At 39.4% G+C, this 26,284-nt stretch overlaps 1 protein-coding gene across 1 annotated transcript in view; it reads left to right on the plus strand.

Moving 5' to 3' along the window:
* The first annotated feature begins 6,820 nt into the window (after window positions 1-6,820).
* LOC136833014 (uncharacterized) overlaps window positions 6,821-26,284 on the plus strand; it is a 28,527-nt gene continuing 9,063 nt past the window's right edge. The window contains exons 1-8 of the mRNA XM_067094663.1: window positions 6,821-6,950; window positions 8,154-8,388; window positions 10,770-10,813; window positions 14,609-14,766; window positions 19,193-19,439; window positions 21,136-21,299; window positions 24,586-24,689; window positions 25,416-25,558. Coding sequence (XP_066950764.1) covers window positions 6,821-6,950; window positions 8,154-8,388; window positions 10,770-10,813; window positions 14,609-14,766; window positions 19,193-19,439; window positions 21,136-21,299; window positions 24,586-24,689; window positions 25,416-25,558 — 1,225 coding nt within the window. The remainder of the gene's footprint in view (window positions 6,951-8,153; window positions 8,389-10,769; window positions 10,814-14,608; window positions 14,767-19,192; window positions 19,440-21,135; window positions 21,300-24,585; window positions 24,690-25,415; window positions 25,559-26,284) is intronic.

Consider the following 26,284-nt stretch of genomic DNA (forward strand, 5'->3'; position numbering starts at 1 on the left):
TTTTCATTCCCTCTTTTGTGGAAATAGATTGAAATGGAGGGAAATAGGATAAACTGAAGAATCATAGAAGGGAGAAGAGGATACAAAGCTGGTGTTCTTTTGCTAGACCCCATAGGAGAGTAGTGCTGTCAGTGCACCTCATGCAGTGCACTGTAGGCATTACTTAAGGTTCTTTACAGTGTGCCTTCAGCCCTTGGCTGCAACCCCTTTCGTTTCCTTTTACTGTACTGTACCTCCTTTCGTATTCTCTTTCCTCCATCTTACTTTCCACCCTTTCCTAACAATTGATTCACAGTGCAACTGCGAGGTTTTCCTCCTGTTACACCTTTCAAACCTTTTTACTGCCAATTTCGTTTCAGTGTTAAATGAACTCATAGGTCCCAGTGCTTGGCCTTTGGCCTAAATTATGTATTCAGTTCAATTCAATTCTTTTACTATATATTTGGGTAAAACTCAGCATTTTTAAAGGTTCTGAATAGCTGACTGAAACAAAGACTGCTGCCTCTCATCTTCTGTGGTACTCTCAAGTCTTTCTGTCAACCTTGCTTTCTCAGGTCATGTTCTTGGTTGGATTTTATGCACTTATTGCCTGGTGTGTGACCCTTTTATCTGTTTATTAGAAACAAGTTGAGCAAGACCATGGAGTTACCATTGAAATCAGTCACCTTATACACCTACTCATCAACAGCATGTCAAACCCCCTATATATCATGGCCATTCACGACATTGTATACCCTGATGGTTTCTAGATGATAATGCCCTCCTTTCCAATACTGTACTTCTTTCACTCCCCAAATTTAACATGCCTCATCAACATATTAGCCTCCATTCTTTCCACATGACCAAACCATCTCGAAACACTGATTCATCCCATTGACCATAACATTTTTACCATTTCTGTGCATCTCCACATTTCACGCCCTTTCAGTTCTTCTTACACCACAAATATTAAACTAAGAGTTAAAATCAACAGCTCCAGCCTTTTCCTTGTCATTCGCATTCAGCAACCGCACTTCCCTGCTATAAAAAGATACAGGATGCGAGAAGAGATGTTTAGCCTACATATAAAGGTCAGGAATGATGAAGCCCTTCCTGACTGTGTCATTTCCTCTGCTCCGCAGCTCTCTGGTAGGAAGATGAAGTGATAGCAGAAAGGCAGGTGATGAGCTGCAGGAATGTCTATGATTCTACATCCAAGTTTAGAGATGTGACGCGTATATGAGCCGTGACTAAGGTAAGGCGTTACTACTACTACTACTACTACTACTACTACTACTACTACTACTACTACTACTACTACTACTACTAAGTAGATTTTGTGTTCGAGCAAAAATAGTACTAATTATTATGCTGTTGGGAAAATATCTTGTGGATTCGTGTTCTAATGATGATGCTTGTATGGAAAAATATTAATGAAAATAATAATAGTACTAATGATGATGCTTGTAAGGAAAACATCTTGCAGGATTCGTGATCTAGGTGTGAAAAATATTAACAGTACTAATGATGATACTGTTAGGGAAAATATCGTGTAGATTTCGTGTTTTAGCTGCGAAAAGTAATAATAGTACTAATGGTTCAAGAAAAAGGTGATGCTTATAAGGAAAATATCGTGTAGGTTTCGTGTTCTAGGTGTGAAAAGTAATAACAGTATAACGATGATGCTTGTAAGGAAAATGTAATGTAGGTTCGTGTTCTAGACGTGAAAAAAAATAATAGTACTAATGATAATGATGCTGTTAGGGTAGATTCGTGTTCGAGGTGTAAAAATAATAATAGTTCTAACGATGATGCTTATAAGGAAAATATCTTGTAGTATTCGTGTTCTAGGTGTGAAAAATATTAACAGTACTGATGATGATATTTGTAAGGAAAATATCTAGTAGACTCGTGTTCTAGGCGTGAAAAATAATAATAGTACTAATGATGATGCTGTTATGGAATATATCTTGTAGATTCGTGTCCTAGGTGTGAAAAACAATAATAGTACCAATGTTGATGCTTATAAGGAAAATATCTTTAACATTCGTGTTCGAAGTGCGAAAAATAATAATAGTACTAATCATGATGCTGCTACGGAAATTATCGTAATTGTTATCGTGACGTCGTAGATGGTTCTTATCGTTATAGAGGGCATTATAGCGCATTGGCCTAATTTCGACTGACTTCCAGACCGCGTGAATATAAAATAAATAAATAAAAAAAAATCGTCATCCCGCGTTCAGATTTTGTCATACCCGAGTTTCTCCGCCCTACTTATGCAGAGCGTTTTAATGCAAGTAATTTTTTTAAGCAGAACGGGTCGTATTAATTTTTTTTCCCACTGCGCATGACGCCATGACCCGGGAGTGACTTAGCCATATTTATCCGAAATCATTTTGTAATTAAAGGTGCCAGGTCTGCGGATTCTGCTGTATTTATGTAGAAATCGAAATATACATGAAGTAAAGTAGTATGAAAGTACATAACTTCACTGCAGTCAGATGGATGTGAAATTATTTATTTTTAATCTTGGCTGTAAAATGTTAGGCCTATATATGGCTTCAGTCTTGGGGAAAGTAATTGTGTGTATGCATATATAATATATATATATATATATATATATATATATATATATATATACAGTATATATATATATATATGTATATATATATATATATATATATATATATATATATATATATATATATATATATATATATATATATATATATGCGCGTGTGTGTGTATGAATAGATATGACTATAGCAAATTTCAGAACTTCAAAATGGCTGCAGATGCTTTTTGTTTATTGAGTAGGCTCAAGTGAAGTCACATTTCATTGTTTATTAGCGTTTCTTTGCTGTTTCACTTGTGCTATTTATTCTTTACCTTATCTGTAAAGTCTGAGACAAAAGAGAAACGCCTGAGGAAACTCGCTTCCTCTGTAATCTCGGAGACAAAGGAATCGATTTCTCTTAGACCGTTATCATGATCGTAATGCCTTATTTTCTCTTGCCATTTTGAGGAGAATTATTCTTCGCCTTCGAGGCGCGATAAGCGATTACATCTCTCTCTCTCTCTCTCTCTCTCTCTCTCTCTCTCTCTCTCTCTCTCTCTCTCTCTCTCTCTCTCTCTCAGCGTCCTATATGCAGTAGATGCTTGCGGTGCATAGACGCATAGACGCGTATCTCGAGTCACTTGTTTACTGTTTGAATTTTGATTTGCAGATGTTGATATGCATTCAGTCTCCGTAGGGGTTAGTGCCGTCAGTGCACCTCATGCGGTGCACTGTAGGCATTACTCAAGATTCTTAGAAGCATCCCTTCGGCCCCTAGCTCCATCCCCTTTCGTTCCTTTTACTGTACCTCCTTTCATTTTCTCTTTCTTCTATCTTACTTTCCACCCTCTCCTAACAACTGATTCATAATGCAACTGCTTTGAGGTTTTCCTCCTGTTACGCCTTTCAACCCTTTTACCGTCAATTTCCGTTTCAGCGCCGAACGACCTCATAGGTCCCGGTGCTTGGCCTTTGGCCTAAATTCTGTATTCAGTTCAATTCATCAATTCGATACCCATTCAGAGGATGTTTGTACCCGGAATAATGGCTTACGCGGAGCATTCGGATGAGCTCGGCTGTAATGAGATGGATGGGATTGCATTGCCAGTGACTATAGTCTACCCCAAACCCCGACCCCTGCCCGAGAGAGAGAGAGAGTTGTTATTTCAGTATTATGTTGTTGCGTGCCCAACATAACAAGGTTTGGGTGATTCATGCGGTTCCATTCGGTACCAACGAGTTCAGGGTGCTTACTGGGACCCTGAAAAGACAAATTATATTAAAACGTCACAAATCTGATTGTTTTTGAGCTTGAGTTTGGTAGAACGATGTTAAGTTATACTAAAAAAAAAAGACCACAAATTTATGTTCTTTTTGCTCCACGTGCCAGATTTTTATTCTTATTTTTCACCAATTCATAATAATTGTCAGAAACAGTGAATAAAAGATTATGTTAATTAACATTCTGAGCGCGTGGACGAAACAGATCTCGTTGTACCGGATGGTTATGGTAATGAGGCTGTCCCAATTTCCATGGGAACCTGTTACGTCACGGCATCCGGCTGCTGACCACTTTATCGCACTTCCGGTAAACAATGGTAAACTGCAGTTACCAGGAGGCCAGGGGCCTAATTATTCCAGCCAAGCCAGTAATAATAATAATAATAATAATAATAATAATAGAGTAGAAACCACTTGGGATACGAACGAGACGACATAGTGGCTACTGGAAATACATAGGCCTAGTGAATGTGGTCAGTAGATTATACACGGTCTATCTTAAGTACGACAATTTTCTTGATAAATATGACAGCACGAGTCACCATAAAGCTCCTTGCATGAAAATTGCAATATAGTGCAATATTGCATCGGTCTAATATACTGGATTATACCCAATCTGAAGGAAGAGCCCGGTTGACCCCCTAAAATATCCTTAGGCCTAGCCTTTGTTTTTTGTGGAGTTAGAGTATGTGGTATAGCCTATAGTATATTATTATTATTATTATTATTATTATTATTAATTATTATTATTATTAGTTATTTGAAGGAGTAGACCCTCTTTTAAACAGGTCTTATTAAAAGGATGGTTGTATTATGCGAATTTATCTTATATAGTGTCTTTTCAATCTTCCTTATGATTCGCTTTTCAGGCTCAGCGACGTTAGTCAGCAACTGGCCGATATTCATGTTGGAAAAGGATAGTGTGCTGAATATGGGAAGTCTTTTATTAAAATATCCAATCAGAATTTGTTCGTCTGGATTCAGGTTCTATTTTAGAACCCGAATCCAGACGAACGATTTCTGATTGGATATTTTAATAAAAGACTTCCCATATTCCGCACACTATCCCTTTCCAACATGAATATCGGCCAGTTGCTGACTAACATCGCTGAGCCTGAAAAGCGAATCATAAGGAAGATAGAAAAGACACTATATAAGATAAATTCGCATAATACAGCCATCCTTTTTAATATTATTATTATTATAGTATTATTATTATTATTATTATTATTCAGAATGCACATTCATACGGAATAAGCGGAAAAGCAAGTTTCTACGCAAAAAAAGGCATTTGAGTGAAGGAATCTACACCACCGCAGCAAAAGAGCGTCAACGATGCACCCTGGCAACACATCCTTTCCGGGAACACGAAATTGCCATTACACCTCCAGCATAGTGTGTAAGATTTTTTTTTTTTGAAGGGGGTGGGGGTTCGGCGGGGGAGATATACTGTCAACCAGTGTACGTGCTTCTTTCTGCCAGTACACTGCACCGCGGCAATGACGGCTAGTCATTGTGGCATTAGTAACTTTATGTCAGCTGTATAATGTTTTTCTGTCTAAATTACTGAGGCACGTCGCTGTGTTCTCTCTCTCTCTCTCTCTGCTTATTATGCTGATAGAGCTTACCTCTCTCTCTCTCTCTCTCTCTCTCTCTCTCTCTCTCTCTCTCTCTTTCTCTCTCTCTGTGTGCTTACCTTGCTGATAAGATCTCTCTCTCTCTCTCTCTCTCTGCTTAGCTTACCTCTCTCTCTCTCTCTCTCTCTCTCTCTCTCTCTCTCTCTCTCTCTCTCTCTCTCTCACATTAATTGGGAAACTGCTGTCATTATGATTATACCAGCGAGGAGATGCTAGCAGAAATGTCTCGTATTAAATTATGCTAAACTGAAAAAAAGGTACATGTAAATTCATTATATATGTTGCAATTTAGACCTGTCCGTCATACCCAGTGCGCGAGAGTACTATAGAAGATTAGTCTCCATTCTGTTTTGTACCCGAGTCTAAGTCTAGAGCTTACTCAGCATGTCGGCAAAAACTTCAAGTTTTTTTTACTGCATCTTAACCTAGTTTAAGCGCATTCATTATACGCCGTGATTGGGCCTTATTTATAGTGATTGCTGTTTCAGTATTTTCGTTTGATTGCGAAGGATTTTGAAATGGAATGCATAAAAAGAAACTGTATACGGAATTATCGGTTACAAATTCTTATACCATTTCCGTTAGTCGTGTAACCCCGTAGCTTGTATGTTTAGAGAGATGTTTGCACGCCTTAATATTCCTAGTCTTTTAACCTCGAAATTACAAAGATACTCCATAAAATATTCGTAAAACAAACTTGTAGGCCTACCACTATTCCTAAAACATAGGCCTACCAGTGGTTTACACACGCAGCTCTTACGAGTTGTCAGTATCCCCGTAGAAATGATACAAAATTATTTTCTCTTGTTTGCTGGATGGGGAGAGTCCAGAGGTCCACACCGAGGAACTTCGGACAACAATTTAGCAGCAATTTCTGCCTGATTTAGTTACGTTAACACAGTTTTAAACACCATGAAATTTGGTAAACGCAATTTTTTTTTTTGTCTTTTATTATAAAAAATAACAATATCTGTACATACAATATACAATATTATATATAAAAATCAGTCAGTAGTACTAACAGCTTTTTTTATTGGATAGAGTCGTGCTAAGTAGGTGCCGAATGCCATTTTGGTTAGATAACAGGATCGTGTAATTAGTTTTTGAGATAAATAAAGCGTAGGAGGGAGATATTTTGAGATCGTGAGAATGTATACTTTCAGAAAAAAACATGACGAAAAGAAAACGCAGACCTAAACAGCCAAAGGAAAGACAATCTCTGGTAAATGTGACGCCAACGAAACTTTCGTGCCCGGAGAGCAGCTTGACCTCGAAAAGGCGAACGGAGATGTTCGTTTTTTTTCCCAATTTGAAATATTGCATAGCCTGCGAATGCAGCCACCCGTTCAGTCTAACGAGTGACATGCAGGTCTTGAATCTGTATTGCATTCCAGGGAAAAGACATTCAGGCCCGCCATTGCTTAAAACAGCAACCCAGAAAGAACCAGACTCTCCATTTCCAGGCAGACCGGTACGAGCAGGAAAGTATGCAAGTATGTGTCAGTTGGAGAAAGCGAAGTTTTTTTTCTTTTTTTCCCAAAAGCGACGTTTTTAAGTGACGTATATTTTGCATTTTATAATGAGGATATGGTTATTGATTCCATTGCCGTTGAGATACTGAATATTATCGACGAATGTCCGGCCAGCATCTGAAATAGGTCTAGGGCTGCATGAGTCACACATACCACAAGACGCCTCCGTACGAAAACTTCTAAGGGTGGAGCTTCCCTTTTGACGTGGGGCGTCGGGGAGGCAGGCAGGCAGACGACCCGAGAGAGGAAGGACTCTCTCTCTCTCTCTCTCTCTCTCTCTCTCTCTCTCTCTCTCTCTCTCACTGGTTCATACCGGTTTATTGGTCCTGCATTGGCGTGAAGGTTTCTACGAACTGACGGGAATAACTGTACTGCTATCTTGAGAAATAGGGCGGGGACAGGGATTTGATTCAGTAATAATTGTGATGCCTTTTAATAATTTGATTTGATATATTTTGTTGTGTGTATATATATATGTATATATATATATATATATATATATATATATATATATATATATATATATATATATATATACAAAAGTTGATAGATTATCAAAAGGCTCACAATTATTACTGAAACATATTTTACATATATAATATTATATATATGTATATGTATATATGCATAAATATGTGTATATATATTTATATATATATATATGTATGTACATATGTATGTATATACATCTGATCTCTGCTATGTATCAGATCACACAAATGTATACATACATACATATGTATGCATGTATTGATACATATATATACATACATACATATATATATACATACATATATATATATACATATATAAACATATATATATATATATGTATATATATCTATGTATATATACACACATATATATGTATATATAATATTGAGTATTGTTTTGAATAGAATAAGAAATCAGATACTCCCAGAGATTGGCAATGAACATTGTGGTTTCATGAGAGATAAAGAGACGAGAAATGCGATTTTTATTTTGAGAACGTCGATGGAGAGAGCGATAGAAGCGAAAAAGGATCTGCATGCTTGTTTTGTTGACATGCAGACCCTATAAGGATATTGGAACAGGTAAACATCGATGGGAGAGATCTCAGATTGATCAAGAATCTATGTTGGAATCAAGAGGCATCAGTGAAAGTAGAAAGTGATTAATCAGAGACTCGGCACATCAAGAGAGGCGTAAGACAGGGTTGTGCGCTATCACCTGAACTCTTCAATTTATACAGTGAAATGATCATGAGAGATCTCAGAGATATGGAAGGAATTAAGGTTGGAGGAGTCAATATTGATAATATCAGATATGCTGATGATACATCACTTGTTGCAGACTCCCATGATAAACTTCAAGCTTTAACCAGAACTTCACACCAGTCAAACAGAGAAAGAGGTCTGTCAGTAAATATTAAGAAAACAGAAGTGAAATTCCCCCCAAGAACAGATGTAAGAATTAATACTGAAACAGTTAAACAAACCGATAGTTTTAATTGTTTAGGATGCACTGTCACAAGTGATGGAAATTGCGGAAAAGAGATCAGGAAGAGAATATCCATGGCAAAAGATGCACTTGGAAAGATCAAGAAATTAGTCACCAACTCGAAAATATCTATGATTCTAAGGAGGAGGTTTGTGAAATATTTTGTTTGGTCTGTACTGTTGTATGGCCGTGAAACTTGGACCTGGAAGAAGGCAGACGAGGAGAGGTTACAGGCTGCAGAAATGTGGTTTTGGAGAAGGATGCTGAAAGTATCATGGACAGAAAGGAAAATGAATGAGGAGGTATTAGAGAGAGTAGGCGCTGAGAGGTTTGTGGGTCACATATTGGGAAGACGAGAACTAGAACATGTCTCTCTCACTGGTAAAATCAATGGGAGGAGGCCGAGAGGAAGACCTAGACAAAAATGTATGGATGGATTGGTGAGAATGACTGGAGGAAGAATGTCTGCAGCTCAGTTGCTGCAGAGAGCCGGGAATAGAGAGGAGTGGCGAGCCATGATTGCCAACGTCCTTGGGGATATGGCACCTGGATGATGATGTATGTATATATGTATGTATCCATCACCTCTCCCGTAACAGAAGAAAGGTTATAAGAACCAGGGAGAACAAAAGCAGGTAGGGATTACCTAAGCTAGAGGGAAAGAAAAATGCCAAGAGACTGACAGATTTCCTTTTGAATAAATGTGAGAAAATGTGGCCAGACTGGTTACGATGTTTCCTAATAGTATGCAGAGGAGCTCTACCCGTGACCTCAATGGAACAATGACTAAAATAATATACATAAAAGAGAAAGAGAGAGGATACCCTAATAAAAACAGTTCTAACCATTACTGGTTTTATCTGGTTTTTAATGGATGTCGTACTTTCACCCTGTGACAATGGGTGTTGATTTATAGGTCTAGGTTACTGAAACAGTTTTCCAACAAAATTTCCATACTCGTAGCCCGGAAGTGTGGTTAACCTGGAGCGAGAAGTGCTGGGGTAAGGCCTGATATGCGCAGAGGAGATAAGGCACCCTATTATAAAACTGTTACAACCTATACTGGTTTAATGTTTATTTATATATTTATTTATGTATTTATTTTTGGAAGCTGCTGTACCTACACCCTGTGATAATAGTTGTTGAGATATAGGCCTAGATTACTCGCTCAGACTTGCACTCATGGCGATAAAATTGCTATACTTGTGGCCCGGACACCTTGCAGTGGTAGTTGTTGATATATAGGCCTACATTATTGGCACATTTTTTCGACAAAATTGCCATACTTGTAGCCCAGAAGTGTGGGCTAGCTTAGGGGGAGAATTGCGGGCATAAGGCCTAATATGAGCAGGGGAGATAAGATATACCCTATTATAAAAATTACAACCTTTACTGGTTTTGAAAGGCAATTACAGTTGCATCCTGTGGTAATGGATGTTGATTTATAGGCCTGGGTTACTGACACAGTTTTCCGATCAAATTGCTATACGTGCAGCCCGGAAGTGTGGTTAGCTTAGAGGGAGAATTGCTGGCATAAGGCCTAATATGCATAGAAGAGAAAGGATACCCTGGCATGAACAGTTAAACCTTTATTGATTTTTAAAGGAGTTTGCACCTGTACCCTGTGGTAATAGTTGTTGATATATAGGTCTAGGTTACTCGCACAGTTTTGCTCATAGCGATGAAATTGCTATAATTGTGGCGCGGACACCCCGTAATAATACTTGTTGATGCATAGGCCTAGGTTATTGGATCATTTATTCGATCAAATTTCCGTACTTGTAGCCCGGAAATGTGGATTAGCGTAGAGCGAGAACTGATGGCATTAGACCAGCTGAGTCTAAGAACACCCTTATGAGGCTAGAGGGGATAGACTCATTTGAGACTCATCAAGAACAGACTATAAAACGTGTCATCTTCTCTGAGTTGGCGAAGAAACAACGGCCATTTGCGAAGATAGTATCCAGCAGTTACTTTTTAGCAAACCGCACAGCAATAATTGGTCCTAAATTGCTCAAATTTGTGGCCCCAGGGAGCGGGAATTGTGGAGTTGGGGGCGGGGTGGATAGGTGACCGGGTGTTTCGGGGGAAGATTAGCTTTCTGATAAAGGAAAATATTTCGCTTTCCTGTGGGCGGGTTGATTTTGGGCAATCAGTGAGTATGATGTATGCAGTTACTTTATTTTTTTCTTATTTGTGTTTATGCAGTCTCTCTCTCTCTCTCTCTCTCTCTCTCTCTCTCTCTCTCTCTCTCTCTCTCTCTCTCTCTCTCTCTCTCTTCAGTGTGACAAATTGAAGTTCTCAAACATTTTCTGATGCATTATCAAGCTTGCGATATAAAAGTGTACTTATTTCAACTTACAAGTTTCTCTTAGAGAGAGAGAGAGAGAGAGAGAGAGAGAGAGAGAGAGAGAGAGAGAGAGAGAGAGAGAGAGAGAGAGACTGTCTTCAAAATTACACACGTCCAAGGAATTACAAGCCATGTGGCCCAGAGATATGAAGAAGAAAATAAAAATAACAATAAAAAAAGGTGGACGAACGAGTCCACCATATTCCATAACATTAACCCCAAGTTATTATTTTTTTTTCCATGCGCAAAGTGGAATGTAGGACGGATAACTGCGCATGCGCGGCCTTCCCCCTTCTTGCCCGGGAATGAAACAGAAAAAAAAAAAGTTATCAGATTGGTGTCATGCATTGATCGGTCGGTTGCAGAGCAGGTTTTCTGTGGTGTTTTTAGAGTATTTTTTGATTACCAATTTTATTCTTTACTATTTGTTTTTATCATTATTTGCTATTATTTTTTTCAACAGATCTCTCTCTGGGAAATGTGTGCGTCTATCCTGGGTTGCCCGGTTGAAATGCTTACGCATTTTAGACCTATGTAGGCTAATAATAATAATAATAATAATAATAATAATAATAATAAATTATCAATAATTGGTTAAATCTTACGCATAATAGGTCCTATTTACGAATCCATTCTCAAAATATTTCAAAATTAAGCCTAGTGAAAAAAAATCACATTAACGGTTATTGGTTCAGACGCAGACGTATTGGCGCGCTTTCTTGCTACCAAATTACTAGTACTATTATGGGGTCGCAGACTTCACCTTCAGGCGTCTCTGCTTTTTTACTTATTCTTCTTTTTGCCTGCAGAGAAGCTGTGTTGTGCCGTACCGTACCGTGCTCTGCTTTGCTTTGCTATGCTTTGCTGTGCTTGCAACGCTTTGGTATGCTGTGTCAGCGAAGAACATGACTCGGAAAACGGAAATCCCTTTTTTTTTTTTTTGTCGGACGGTTGGGCGTAAAGGTTTTTTTCTTAGAAATCTGAGAGAGAGAGAGAGAGAGAGAGAGAGTAAGGTTCATGCAATAAGATCGACATCGGTCTACAGGTCAGGCTAGAAAAGCATTACATTTGTCGATTAGAGAGAGAGAGAGGGGTTCATGCTATAAGATCAACATCAGTCTACAGGTCAGGCTAGGAAAGCATTGTACGTATATGTCGATTAGAGAGAGAGAGAGATTCTTGCAATAAGATCAACATCGGTCTACAGGTGAGGTTAGGAAAGCATTGCACGAATACGTTTGTCGATTGAGAGAGAGAGAGAGACTGTATCGTAACCTCTTACACATATTTACGCCATAATTTGAACTTACAAAAAATAGTGAATTTGATAGGCAAAACGCTCATGTAAAATTCCTTCAATAAAAATCAAATTTCTGGTTGTAAGCAAAACGTAAAAATCGAGGTATTTACCAAACCTTGTGATTAAATACAATAGCTAACTTCTAATGTTTTGCTAGAGAGAAAATGAATAGTTATAGGAGTAACAGATATCAGAAAACGGTCTAAAAGGTTAACTGGTAACTGTCACAGCGTCATTTGAGAAAGAGCGTTGATACTATGCATCTGCGCATCTTCTAAACTGTATGGTAGCCTCAATATAAGGCCAACCTAATTATTTAGCGAACCTTCTAACTTTTTAGAACCTTTTTTTGCTCTGCGCAAGGCCATTAAGCATCGAGGTTTGGCAAGTCGAGTTAGCGAAAGTTCCTGTCATTTGGGGAACGGAAAGTTGGGACGGCTGATTTTGAATGACTTTTATTATCCCCCTCCCTCCATACACAAAAACCGTCGCTGTTGCTGTGTGGAGGGAGGGGGAATGGGAAAGTTCTCATACATCAGTTAAGATAAGCTAATTGGTTCGGTGGATCTTGGAAAGCTGGTGGAAATAAAGGGCGGGGGAATTTGGGACGAGTTTTTACCCTGAAAAGGAGAGGGGAAAAAATTGAGAGCTCGTTAGTACCATTTACTTTGTTCCGTATTTCTCTCTCTCTCTCTCTCTCTCTCTCTCTCTCTCTCTCTCTATATATATATATATATATATATATATATATATATATATATATATATATATATATATATACAACGGAGGTAAAACAAAAATTACCATAAAAGGAAAATATAATTTTTTTTTCATTTTTCATCTTTCTCGTGACTGGTATGACAGAGAGACTAAGGTCACACAACTGGTAACTGTAAAAATCCAAACTAGTTTTAGGCGTTCAGTTTCAAAATTATAATGCGCTATTGACGGACGAGAGAGAGAGAGAGAGAGAGAGAGAGAGAGAAATACACGTCTCTCTAGTGTCATGGGAGGAATTTTGGGCTTGGCATAAAAGAGCGCTAGGCTCAAGTATGGTTACAAAGCCATCTTTGCGTCCCAGAGGGGATAGAAAAGTCAAATACGTGAGAGAGAAAGAGAGAGAGGTTGCTTGACAAGTATTACGGAAATGCTCTGATAGAGAGAGAGAGAGAGAGAGGAGTGATGTTTCTCTATGAGGTCAGCGTAGTATTGACCGAAATTGTGCTCGTATCTCATAGCTTATTTGGTGCTTTTTTTGTGCTTCATAGACCTAAATTGTTTGTTTATTTGGATGATAATGAATTAATAATTCGGGGAAAGAGAGATTATGAACAAATCGGGCAGGCGAGGAAAAATTCTGCAGTGATCTTCATTTCCTACTTTAATTTTTTTTTTAACCTGACCTGTATTCCCTGTATAATCGGCTGACCCGTTTTTTTTTAAATCAATTTCTCAATAAAAGCAAGTCAAGATGAGGCTTTGGAGAATGAGGTAAAGACGGAATATAGGCTAAGCATGTTTTTTTTTTATTTAATTTTTATCTATCTATTGATGTTCCAATAGGCGCAACCAAAACTTGATCGGTTGAAGAAAATGTATGTTTTTATGTATATTTTTTTTTTCTGGGGGGGCGACCTTACAAAGTGCTGTCAGTTATAATTCCGCTATTTTCAAGTATTTTTTTTAAATGTCACAGAGGTCGACAGACCCGGTGATTACGGGTGGAAAGCGTAACGTTTTCAGGTCGCTAAGTTTTCCTTTAAAAAACTCAAATGAAACAAAAAGTTGCGTATCGTGTTAATGTAAAGGCCTACCTCGTTTTAATGCATTTAGTATAGGCCTACATGTTTGATATGTATAGTCGTGTATGTTTTAAGTGCATTGCCTAGGCGTACATATTTGATTGCATTGTCTAGGCGTACTCAAATGAAAGAGTGTTAATGTATCATAGACCTACCTCGTTTTAATGCATTTAGTATAGGCCTACATGTTTGATATGTATAGTCGTGTATGTTTTAAGTGTATTACCGAGGCGTACATTTTTCGTTGCATTGTCTAGGCGTACTCAAATGAACGAGTGTTAATGTAACATAGGCCTACCACGTCTGAATGCATTTCTTATAGGCTTATATGTCTGATATGAATAGTCTTGTATTTTATTGTCTGCATTATAGTGTTAACCTTCACTTACTAGTAAGGCTGAATGGAGTGGTGACTGTTGTCAGTTTTTTTTTCTGAAGCCACCCCATGTTATTAGGTCTAGCAGTGTTCAGATTTTCCCGTCTCGGTTCCTTCCAGCCTTTAAAAAAGACGGGAGAAAAAGTTCAAGGTCAGAAGTGTGAAAAAAGAAAGATGATATGATAAAATAAAAATAAACACTTGACAAAAATGGTCCTAGACCTAGACCCACAAGTTCAACTTTTACTCATTCATTAGTTTATTTTTTATTTAGGCCAGGCTTCCAGTGGCCCAGGGAGACCATCAAAGTTCGGCTGGACCAAGTGGAAGTGGTCCTGGTCCACCCCTACCCTCCCCAAACCCCACCGAACCCCGTACGGGACCTAGCTTTGGTAGACCCGAACCAGTCCAGGAGGAACCGAACCACTCAGTTCGTACTCAACCATCCCGCTTGGAGGAGTGTTCAGGTGTGTGTGTGTTTGTGTGTGTGCGTGTTTGCACCGCTGTTTTTGCGTGTTTGTGCGTGTGTTTGTTTTTTTTTATTTAGTCCAGGACACTGTTCATTAATTTTATATATTTTCGTTCTTTCTTTGTACGTAAATCGAATCGAATTTATCCAGAAAAGAATTTTTAATCCACATCAAGGCTAGACCGAAGTGGTTGGCAAGTTCTTTATCCAACATGAATAGTAACATATTATAACCTGAAAAAGGTTACAATATTTTATTATTCATGTCTAATAAAGTTTATTCATGTCGAATAACTTTTAGTCATGTCGAATAACACAATTCAAAACGTTTTCAGCGGTACTAGAGGGTCAGCCTTTGTGTGTTGGCTAAGGAATGCTATGTAGCAGAAAGGAAGGTAAGTTCAGTGGGTTTCCTCATTATCATACGAAGCAGCGAGAGAGAGAGAGAGAGAGAGAGAGAGAGAGAGAGAGAGAGAGAGAGAATGTTCATGCAATAAGCAACAGCGGTCTATAGTTCAAGCTAAAATGAGCGTCGTACGAAGCCATTTGTAGACTGGAGGGAGAGAGAGAGAGAAAATTTTCGAAATTCTCAGGCTTGAAAGTTAACACAGATTCTCCATTGCCGTGTTGATACCTTAAAGGCGTGTTGATACACACACCGCTTATACCAGTACACATATACACACATGCGCTCTGTATATGTCGAATATTTAACTCTCTCTCTCTCTCTCTCTCTCTCTCTCTCTCTCTCTCTCTCTCTCTCTCTGTGTCACCAATCTACAACTGGCTTCTTACGATGTCTTTTTTTTTTTAGTTTGACCTGTAGAATCCAGTTGATCTTATTGCCTGAATCTCTCTCTCTCTCTCTCTCTCTCTCTCTCTCTCTCTCTCTCTCTCTCTCTCTCTCTCTCGTTTCCAGAAACTCCAACGCCGAGGACGTAGTTATCACAAGTCTTCTAAATCAATTTAAATAAGTTTTTTTAATCCACTTGTTGAGATGTTTCAAAATGTTTGGTTTAACTTAAGAAACATAGACTTTTCAGTTTTCTGAAAAGAAAACTATTGTGCCGGCTTTGTCTATCCGTCCGCACTTTTTTCTGTCCGCGCTTTTTCTGTCCGCCCCAAATCTTAAAACCTACTGAGGCCAGAGGGCTGCAAATTGCTATGTCGATCACCCACCCTCCAATCATCAAACACACCAAATTGCAACCCTCTAGCCTCAGTAGTTTTTGTTTGATTTCAGGTTAAAGTTAGCCATAATCGTTCATCTGGCAACGATATAGGCCAGCCACCACCGAGCCGCGGTTAAAGTTTCATGGGACGTAGCTCCTACAGCATTATACCGAGACCACCAAAAGACAGATCTGTTATAGGTGGCCTTGATTATACGCTGTACAGAAAACTCGATTGCGTCGAAGAAACTTCTGCTCATTTTTTCTTGTTTGATACAAATGTAGATTTTTCTATAATGATTTTGATAACTCTCTCTCTCTCTCTCTCTCTCTCTCTCTCTCTCTCTCTCTCTCTCTCTCTCTCTCTCTCTCTCATTTCGGTGATGACTTGATGTTTTTAAATGTATGAACACTTTTTCATGAAAATTACAGAGAGAGAGAGAGAGAGAGAGAGAGAGAGAGAGAGCAGATTAATATCCCACATGTTTACTGAATTCAGAGAATAATAATAATAATCTTTATATATATGATATACACATATGTATATATATTATAGATATACAGTATATGTATATATATACTGTATATATATATATATATATATATATTATTATTATTATTATTATTATTATTATTATTACATAATAGTTCTTCCATGGCATTTGCCTCCAAAATGTGGAATTTTTTACCTTCTTACGTATTCCCTGCGTACTTAATTCTGTGGTAATGCAGTGCTCCAGAAAGACATCTTCAGTCGTCGTCAGATATTAAAAAAAAAAACAGTAAATAAAAAACCTAAACCGGTTCTCGTTTGCTCCAATATTTGACAGAACGAGTTTGCTGTCCCATAGAATCACTCGATTCGGGAAACGGAGAGAAGTCTCTCTCTCTCTCTCTCTCTCTCTCTCTCTCTCTCAGTATTTTGTTACAGTATTGCGTTTTAGCTGATTTTGTATATTTGTGTTTACAAATACATTTTTGCATCGTACATCAAAAGCATATAATCTGTAGGTCTCTCTCTCTCTCTCTCTCTCTCTCTCTCTCTCTCTCTCTCTCTCTCTCTCTCTCTCTAAGCTCTTCGTTGGGTGAGTGGGTAGAGCTGTGGACTGGCACTCGATGGGCCGGAGTTCGATTACCCGGCCGGCTGATGAAGAGTTAGAGGAATTTATTTCTGGTAATAGAAATTCATTTCTCGCTATAATGTGGTTCGGATTCCACAATAAGCTGTAAGTCCCGTTGCTAAGTAACCAATTGGTTCTTAGCCACGTAAAATAAGTCTAATCCTTCGGGCCAGCCCTAGGAGAGCTGTTAATCAGCTCAGTGGTCTGGTAAAACTAAGGTATACTTACTTCTCTCTCTCTCTCTCTCTCTCTCTCTCTCTCTCTCTCTCTCTCTCTCTCTCTCATTTTGGTTTTAATTTTGTAGCAATTTTCACCCTTTTTAAGTTCTTCATATCCTTAACTTTGTTTAAGAAACATTAATTCCGTTCTGCCTATATTATCTTTAGATACCATATAATTCGCATCTTTTATGTCGTGGTTCAGAGAGAGAGAGAGAGGTCAAATATGTGTGTGAAAGGCCAGCTCTCACTGGATTATTTGCATAAACCGGATCTGAAATTATTTCATTAGGTGTATACATTATGCATAATCACCTCAGGTAACCTATTTGTGTCAGAAAGAGAGAGAGAGAGGTTTAAATTAACCTTATAGGTCTAGTGTTGGCTCGACTTGGTCTTGTAAGTAAAGTAGGCGCGCATGTATGTCTGTTTATTTGTTTGTATATGCGCATGTGCACACACAATGTCTGTGTATTTGTTAGTATGTGCGCATGTGCACACACACTGTCTGTAGTAGAGAGAGAGCGCGTGAAAGGGGGAGAGAGAGAGAAAGAGAGATGTTTGAATTAACGTTATAGGTCTAGTGTTAGCCGGACGCAGCCTATGTATGTGTATGTATGTGTCAGTTTGTTTGTGCATGTTTGTGTCTGTTTGTATGTGAGCAAGTTTGCAAAAAATATCTATAAGAAACTTCAAACTTAATCACATACAACGAGCGCAAAGCACGGTCTACTCCGGCTATGGAAGTTCAAAGGTCGACCTTCTATGAGGAAAATTACCTTAGTTCCCCCTCCCTCTTCTCCCCCTCCCCCTCCCCTCACAACTGCATTGTGGATTTGCGGCCCAACAACACCGAGGAAGCCTGAACAATGGCAGCAGTTGCAGTCACTGCAAATTCTAACTCCCTGAATCGCGAATTTTATAGGTCTAGTCGAAGCGCCCTCGAAATACTCCCAGACAATGTCATGGCGAACAATGGTTTTTTCGAGGGACTTCCGCTGCCGAAATTCCATAGCATATAATTACCCAAATAATAATGGCCTCACCTATCGCCTGGGAACCTTTTTTGTACTTTATTCATAACGGGGAATATGGCGCATATGATTCTCTGAGACGCGCCCGAGACCTCGGTTGCTGTATGAAGGTCAGCAGGGGTGCGCCACGAGATCTGGGACACGAGCTACGCCCACTCTGGGCCGTTTTTAGAAGGGACAGATACCACCTGGGGGCGTGAGTGTGCGGAAGCAGTGCCAGATTTATCGTTTTGGGTAGATGGAAAGTCAGCGCGCCCTGGAATACGGGCGCCGAGGATTTTAGACCCATACTGTAGGCCTGTAGTTGCGGAATTTTGAATTACTTTTTTTTGTGTTGTTTTCTTTGTGGTAGACGATAGGTCGTTGTTTTGACGCATACCAATACAAACATTTATCCATCTGTGTTTTTAATAGATTTTCAAAGCCAAGAATGAATTTGATTTTAAAGAGCCATTTTGATATAAAACGATTTTTTCCGTTTTGTTTTATACCGAGTGTTAATTTTATGTTGTGTCTATAACTGAAAATGCAACACAAATAACAGTTTTTTGTGTGCTCTCTCTCTCTCTCTCTCTCTCTCTCTCTCTCTCTCTCTCTCTCTCTCTCTCTCTCTCTCTCTGACATGCATTGCATAACATCGCCACCATATCCAAGTCGCCCCAGGTCTCGTACCCAGTCGAGCGAGAACCCTGCCATCACCATCATGGGCATTTGAACGATGTCATTAACGACGTTGCCTGTGGAATGCAGGTGACTTTCTATGGACGTGGATTAAGGAACGCACACACACACACATACACATGCGCGCGCGCAAGATCATACATAGTACTAATGCTCTGACTATAAGCTATATAGTACCATCTTCTTCTTTCCTCCCAGGAGAGTTATGATCAGCCATGGCTGGAAATGGAAGGTTGCAGCCGTTTGGATGATGACCCTGTTGGCCTTTGGCCGCCTCTCCCACTCCAAGAAGCAGTCCGACCCAGTGGCCACGACGGATGCTCCGGCGGGAACGGACGGCGGGACTTCGGAGGAGGGGCTTACTCCACCGACACCCCCTCCTCCTCTTCCTCCTCCCCTAGACCGAAGAAGCCCCACGTCATCCTGATGGTGGCGGATGACCTAGGTGAGTTTTGGCGCGCTTTCGCTCCTGTTCCTTCCTTCCTTGTTTTCCTTCCTTTTCCTTTCTTCTCTTCCTTCCTCCTTTCTTCTTCTTCTCTACGTCCTTCTATCCCTTCATCCTCTACCCCTCCCCCCACCCTCCATCTCCTCCCTCCCCGTCTCTCGTACAGATCGCCTCATTTGTACTGGGATTGGATAGCTACTTCTTACAGGTGTGGGATAAACTGACGCCAGATGAGATATGGCATCAAACATTTATATTATCAGTGTAGGGGGAGAAATAATACTCACAAGCACGCACAAACGCATACACAAGAACAAGCACAAACACATATACATACGACCAAAACTTTTGTATTAACATTTTGAAGTCACGCGTTGTTTTCCTTATGTCAGCCTGTGTACACTATATCTGACTCACCCTGTTAAGCGACACCTTCCCTAAAATGACAGCGACAATTTCCCTAAAACGACACTTTCCCTAAAACGACTGGGGAAAACGACACCTTCCCTAAAAAGTCACCTCCCCCTAATAGACAGAGATACCTTCCGTAAATGATACCTTCCCTAAAACGTCTCCTTCCCTAAAACGACACCTTCCCTAAATGACACCTTCCTTAAATGACACCTTCCTTAAATGACACCTTCCCTAAAATGACGACTTACCTAAGACGACACTTCTCCTAAGGCAATACCTTTCCAAAAACGGCAACGATGCCTTCCTAAAATGACACCTTCCTGAAATGACACCTGACGCCTTCAGTAAACATCATCCGTTATACGACAATTTCACTTCAATGACACCTTCCTAAAATGACACCAACCCTGAAATGACACCTTCCCTTAAATGACAACACCTTCCCTAAAATGACTTCTTCCCTAAACAGCACCTTCTCTAAAACGACACTTTCCCTAAAATGACACTTTCCCTAAAATGGCACCTTCCCTGAAATGACATTTTCCCCTAAACGACACCTTCCCTAAAATGACACCCTTAAACGACACCTACCTTAAAACGACACATTCCCTAAAATGACACCTTCCCTAAAATGGCACCTTCCCTAAACGACACCTTCCCTAAAATAACACCTTCCCTAAACGTTCCTTTCCCTAAGCGACACCTTCCCTTAAAATGACAATGACACCTTCCCTAAGCGACACCTTGCCTTAAAACGACAACGACACCTTCCCTGGGCGACACTTTCCTTAAGCAACACCTTCCCTTAAAACGACACCTTCCCTAAGCAACACCTTCCCTTAAAACGACACCTTTCCCTTAAAACAACACCTTCCTTAAGCAACACCTTCCCTTAAAAGACACCGTCCCTTAAAACGACACCTTCCCTGGGCGACACCTTCCCTTGAAACGACAACGACACATTCCCTAAGCGACACCTTCCTTTAAAGCGACACCTTCCCTAGAACGACCGCTAAGCGACACCTTCCCTTAAAATGACACCTTTCCTAAACGACACCTTTTCTTAAAACGACAACAATACCTTCCCTTAAAACGACAACGATTTAAAACGACGCCTTCCCTAAGTGACGCCTTCCCTTAAAACGACACCTTCCCTAGGACGACACCTTACCTAAGTAACACCTTCCCTTAAAACGACACCTTCCCTTAAAACGACAACGACCTTCCCTAAGCGACAGCTTCCCTCTTTCGCAGGATAAACGACAGCTTCCCTCTTTCGCAGGATGGAACGACGTCTCGTGGCACAACAGTTTCGTGGTGACGCCTCATCTGGGTCAACTGGCGGCCGACGGCGTCATCCTGAACCAATCCTACGTCTTGCCCACCTGTACCCCTACCAGGGCCGCCCTGCTTTCGGGGAGGTATCCCTTCACGATGGGCATGCAGGTGAGGGTCACTGGTTTTGTTCTAACCCTTATGTCTCCCCCTCCTCCTCTTCTCTTCTTCTTCTTCTTCTTCTTCTTCTTCTTCTTTGAATTATTAGCTTTTTTCGACATGTATTTTTTTCGTTTTCTTTTTTTTAAATATATATATTTTTTTAGTTTTCATATTATTATTTTATTCTGTGGAACGTTTTGCTTGTTAGTTAATAATAATAATAATAATAATAATAATAATAATAATAATAATAATAACTCTTAACTTTTTGTAATATCAGAATCATTATAATGAGTGAAATCCAATATATGATTTTTAACGTCAAAATATGATGAGATTAACAAGTTTTTTTTATATATTTAGGCTGACAAAACATTGTGGCATTTGCTCTTCGATAATAATAATAATAATAATAATAATAATAATAATAATAATAATATTATTATTGCTTGGAAAAAATCATAAACAGGAGAGATTCAGTGACTGGGTCTAGGACAAGAAGCAAAACCGGTTTTCTTTATAGTTCGAGTGAGCAGACAACTCATTCCTCTAAGTCTAGGTTTTTGGAATCCTGGTAAAAAAAGTCACAGGAAAAAAAGTCACAGAAAAAAAGTCAGAGGAAAAACAGTCACAATAATCTCTTCCTAGACAGTGACCCCCCAAGAGTTTTAACGTTAACTCCTTTGGGGAGTGTTTAGTGCAAGCCAGCTGGGGATTGCCGTAAAAACATAAACAAAAGACTAAATATCGTAGCGATAATGACCCCCAAGAAATATGTTGTGAATTTTTTCCCCTTGTGACTTTACTACCGACCGCCATAAATTAATGTGTCTTTTTTTCCTAGCCAATATGTGGCTTTTTTCCTAACCTTTTCCCTAACTTTTTCCACCGACTTTTGATCTCTTTCCAACAGCCTTCGGGTGTGTGGTTTGAGCGGCAAGTGGATGACACAGAGTCCCCAGGACCTTCAGGAATTGGTTTGAAAAGGTCCTTCTCGATACCAAAATGTTACCTGTGAAACTTGTTTAAAAAGTCCTCCTGAATATAAAAATGTTTCCTTTGAAATCCAATGGCGTCAGTCACTATTGGCCTAGGCTTAGACTGATGTAACCCAGCCGCTAGTCGCTGAGTTTCTCTCGCTTCTCTCTGCTTTCTCTTGTCATTATACTTGCCAAAGAGAAGGGCACATAAAAACGAAGGAGAACAAGCAAGAAGCAAGCAAAACAGGTAAACAAGAATGAGGAGAGAGAGAAAGAGAGAGAGGAAATGATTAGGCCATCTTATGTGTAAACGCCCGAGTGCACTGGATTCAACCGGTTATGTGACGTCACTGTTCGCCGAAAAACGAATGAAAGCAGAACCGCTTTTTCATTTCCTCTTTTTTCTCTTCATTTCCGGTCTATTTTATAATTTTCTTTATTTCACACAATGTTTTTATTGCTTTAATGTGTCACTGCAGTTCCACAGTGACTGTGGGAAATGGGAACAGCGGGAGACATTCCACTGGTGAAAAATGACGCAATGTTGTTATTATTAGCTTTAATAAAAGATGAATAAATAAAGGACATTGTTGTAAAGTTGCTTGGAAAGCAAATCAAGATGAAGAACATGTTTTAGGCATTCATTAAAGGCGCAATAGATTCCAGACCAGTTATGAATAATAAGTACAAAACTTATAGCCTGGGAATGGTGCTACAGTGTTGAACTATAAAAGGAAATTCTCTCTCTCTCTCTCTCTCTCTCTCTCTCTCTGCATTTTAAACAGTACTGCGCGTTTTAGCGCTGTACGTTAATATATTTGTGTTAATAATAGATTTACTGTAAATACGTTTTTGTATTATAAACCGAAGGTGTAAAATTGTAGGCCTATTCCTTCCCTTGTGTTATGTTTCGTCTTCCCTATACTTTGTTTATCTTCCACCTCCTTCTCTCTCTCTCTCTCTCTCTCTCTCTCTCTCTCTCTCTCTCTCTCTCTCTCTCTCTCTCTCTCTCTGCTCTTTTACAGAGTAACTTCAAGGACTCTTCTTCCATATCCCTCATTATCTGGTCTCTTTTACAGAGCAACTTCAAGGACTGATTTCAATCTTCATTCTGCAATGGGTCTAGCAGACGATAGAACCCAGACGCATCTTATCGATAAGAATCAAGCAAAAAAAAGGGAAAATAAAGACATAAAACACCTGCCGTAACGTCGGCAATGACAGTCAACCTTTTTCTGAAGTGGATATTGCAGTTTTGAACGATCGGCGGATTCTTGAAATGCAGCCATCACTGGTGTCTACAGGTTGTCGGACTATCGACGTGTACCGTTATCAATAAGCGTGCCTATGATGACCTATTCTCTCTCTCTCTCTCTCTCTCTCTCTCTCTCTCTCTCTCTCTCTCACACACACACACATACACATACTATATATATATATATATATATATATATATATATATATATATATATATATATATATATATATATATATATATATATATATATATATATATATATATGAGCGTAGAGTTGGTTTAACCGCTAGCGTGTCCCCTTTGTTTTTATTGTTTTCCTGTAAACCTGCCAAACCAGTATGGAGAACTTTGAACGGGACAAATGTGGTTGCATTACGTAGCATTGTAAGACTATTGACTGCATTCTTCCCCGACCAGAGATAATCGATTGTTCTGAAAATTGTTTTTGAACAGAGTCAGTCAAGAGTTCTTGACCAGAGACAAAGAGTTCGTGCTTTTACGTTTCGTAAGGATCAGCAAACGTTGGAGACACGCCTGATGCCAGGTGGTTGTACGTTAGGCCGAGTGTCGAGGGTTACGTCTGTTTTAAACGTGCAAGTGTACGTTGCTCTCTCTCTCTCTCTCTCTCTCTCTCTCTCTCTCTCTCTCTCTCTTTAAACCAGAGACTCCTCTGGTTAGATCTGTCAGAAAATTAAGGATACTCCCGTAAAAACAAGCGTGAAGTCGTGAACCGAGAGAGAGAGCTAGCTTGCTTGTGGCCTTGAAGTTACTGAATTTTCGCTTTGCATTATTCATGCAGAACATCAAACCACGTTGACCTAGTAGATATATATATAGATGCTTCCTTTTTTTTTTTAGTCCACATCGGTTGCAGAATCCACATTCTCTCTCTCTCTCTCTCTCTCTCTCTCTCTCTCTCTCTCTCTCTCTCCATAAAAAGATGTACGAGAGGTGAGCATAAATGTAACTATACGTCATTTTTAACGTGTTAATGATGAACAGTTTTGTAGGCAGTAACATAGGCCTAATAATGACAGGGGCTTCATTCTCTCTGCAGAAAGGCGCCCTGAATCCTCTAGACCCACAAGGGCTTCCTCTGTCCAACAAGCTGCTGCCGAAGTTGCTGAAGAAGTACGGATACACGACGCACATTATCGGGAAGTAAGTTACAATATAAAAAGTATATATTTTACTATTATTCTATTTAGCATTTATTCAGCAAAGGTAGTTTCTATTCGCAATCCTGCAAGGTAGGACTCGAGGGTGGTATCACCACTAAATGGCATGGATCCTGGTCACGACCTAGACCTAAGGAAGCCTTGTTCACGACCCTTGAAAGGTGTGCTGGCCCGCGCATAGCTGACCGATAGGCGCTGACCCATTACTTTCTCCCTAGCAACGCTAGGCGCAAGGCGGTTTGTAGCCGCGACCGCCATTAGGGTTTAAAGAATCCACGGGTTTGGTCCGTTATAAGGAGGGATACGCGCCTTTAAAAAGATTAATTTTAATATAGTAGTAGTAGTAGTAGTAGAACTTTGATGTGGCCAGAAGGGTTACAGGCGTATAAGAATATCTTAAGATAGTGTCTTTGTAACAGCTCTTCCCATTCTTCATCAGCACTAGTTTTTGTCGTATAAAATCCTGCACGTTATATATGAGTGTTTTTAATAGTAATAATAATATAACAATAATAATGGAGAAACAAGTCCTCAGTTACGTAACTGCAGAAACATTATTTAAAAAATAACCCTACAGTATATATGTACAGTTACGTAACCGTGAATTTATTCCTCCATTTTAAGACTCGTGCTCTTGTAAGTTATAATAATAATAATAATAATAATAATAATAATAATAATAATAATAAATTCACATTTTATTAACTAGGTGGCACCTGGGGTTCTGCTCGTGGCAATACACCCCAACCAAGAGAGGATTCGACACCTTCTACGGATTCTATGGCGGAGCGGAGGACTACTACACCCACCAGAGGAGCGAGAAGAAGATTCGGCGGGAGTCCAGGCGAGGAGGTAGGGGGAATAAAGGGGGCGTGGCCGCCACGTCGATGTTGCCGTTTATAAGAGTTTTGAGGTTGCCACCGGATTAAAATAAAACTTAATGAATGAGAATCTTTGGTTGACTGAGATAGATTAGAAACATTTGCCTGGTTGATTGAGGGAGGAATTTGTCAGGTTAGTTGGCAAGATGACGGGATAGGATAGAACTGTTATTATTATTATTATTATTATTATTATTATTATTATTATTATTATTATTATTATTATTATTGAGGCGGCCAAGTTTTAACGTATTCAGTTCCCGTATCTTGTAGTCCTCCCCCCCTCAACCTCCCCCCTCTCCCATGTTCATCAGAGCGAAAAAATGTCTCTCTTCATCATTACAACTTACACCAACTGCCAATGAATTAAGAAACATGAAAAACGTCATTTTACTGCATTGCATAGGCCTGCTATAATACCAGTTGTGTAGGAGCCTTGTTCATCGTTCTTAGAGACATTTTTCATTTGTTACTGATTATTTTCTCTCCCATTTCTCATCCCACGTTGAGAAACATTTTGTTATTGAATTGCATAGGCCTACTATAGTACCACCACGTGTCTACAAATAATGTCCCTCGTGCGTAGAGGCACTATTAATATTTTACCATTTGTTTTTTCTCTCGTTTCTTATCCCACGGTGAAAAAGTCCTGTTATTGCATTGCATAGGCCTACTATAATACCAGTTGTGCACGGGC

The sequence above is a fragment of the Macrobrachium rosenbergii genome, chromosome 51 (assembly GCF_040412425.1).
Source record: "Macrobrachium rosenbergii isolate ZJJX-2024 chromosome 51, ASM4041242v1, whole genome shotgun sequence".
NCBI classification, from domain to species: Eukaryota; Metazoa; Arthropoda; class Malacostraca; order Decapoda; family Palaemonidae; genus Macrobrachium; species Macrobrachium rosenbergii.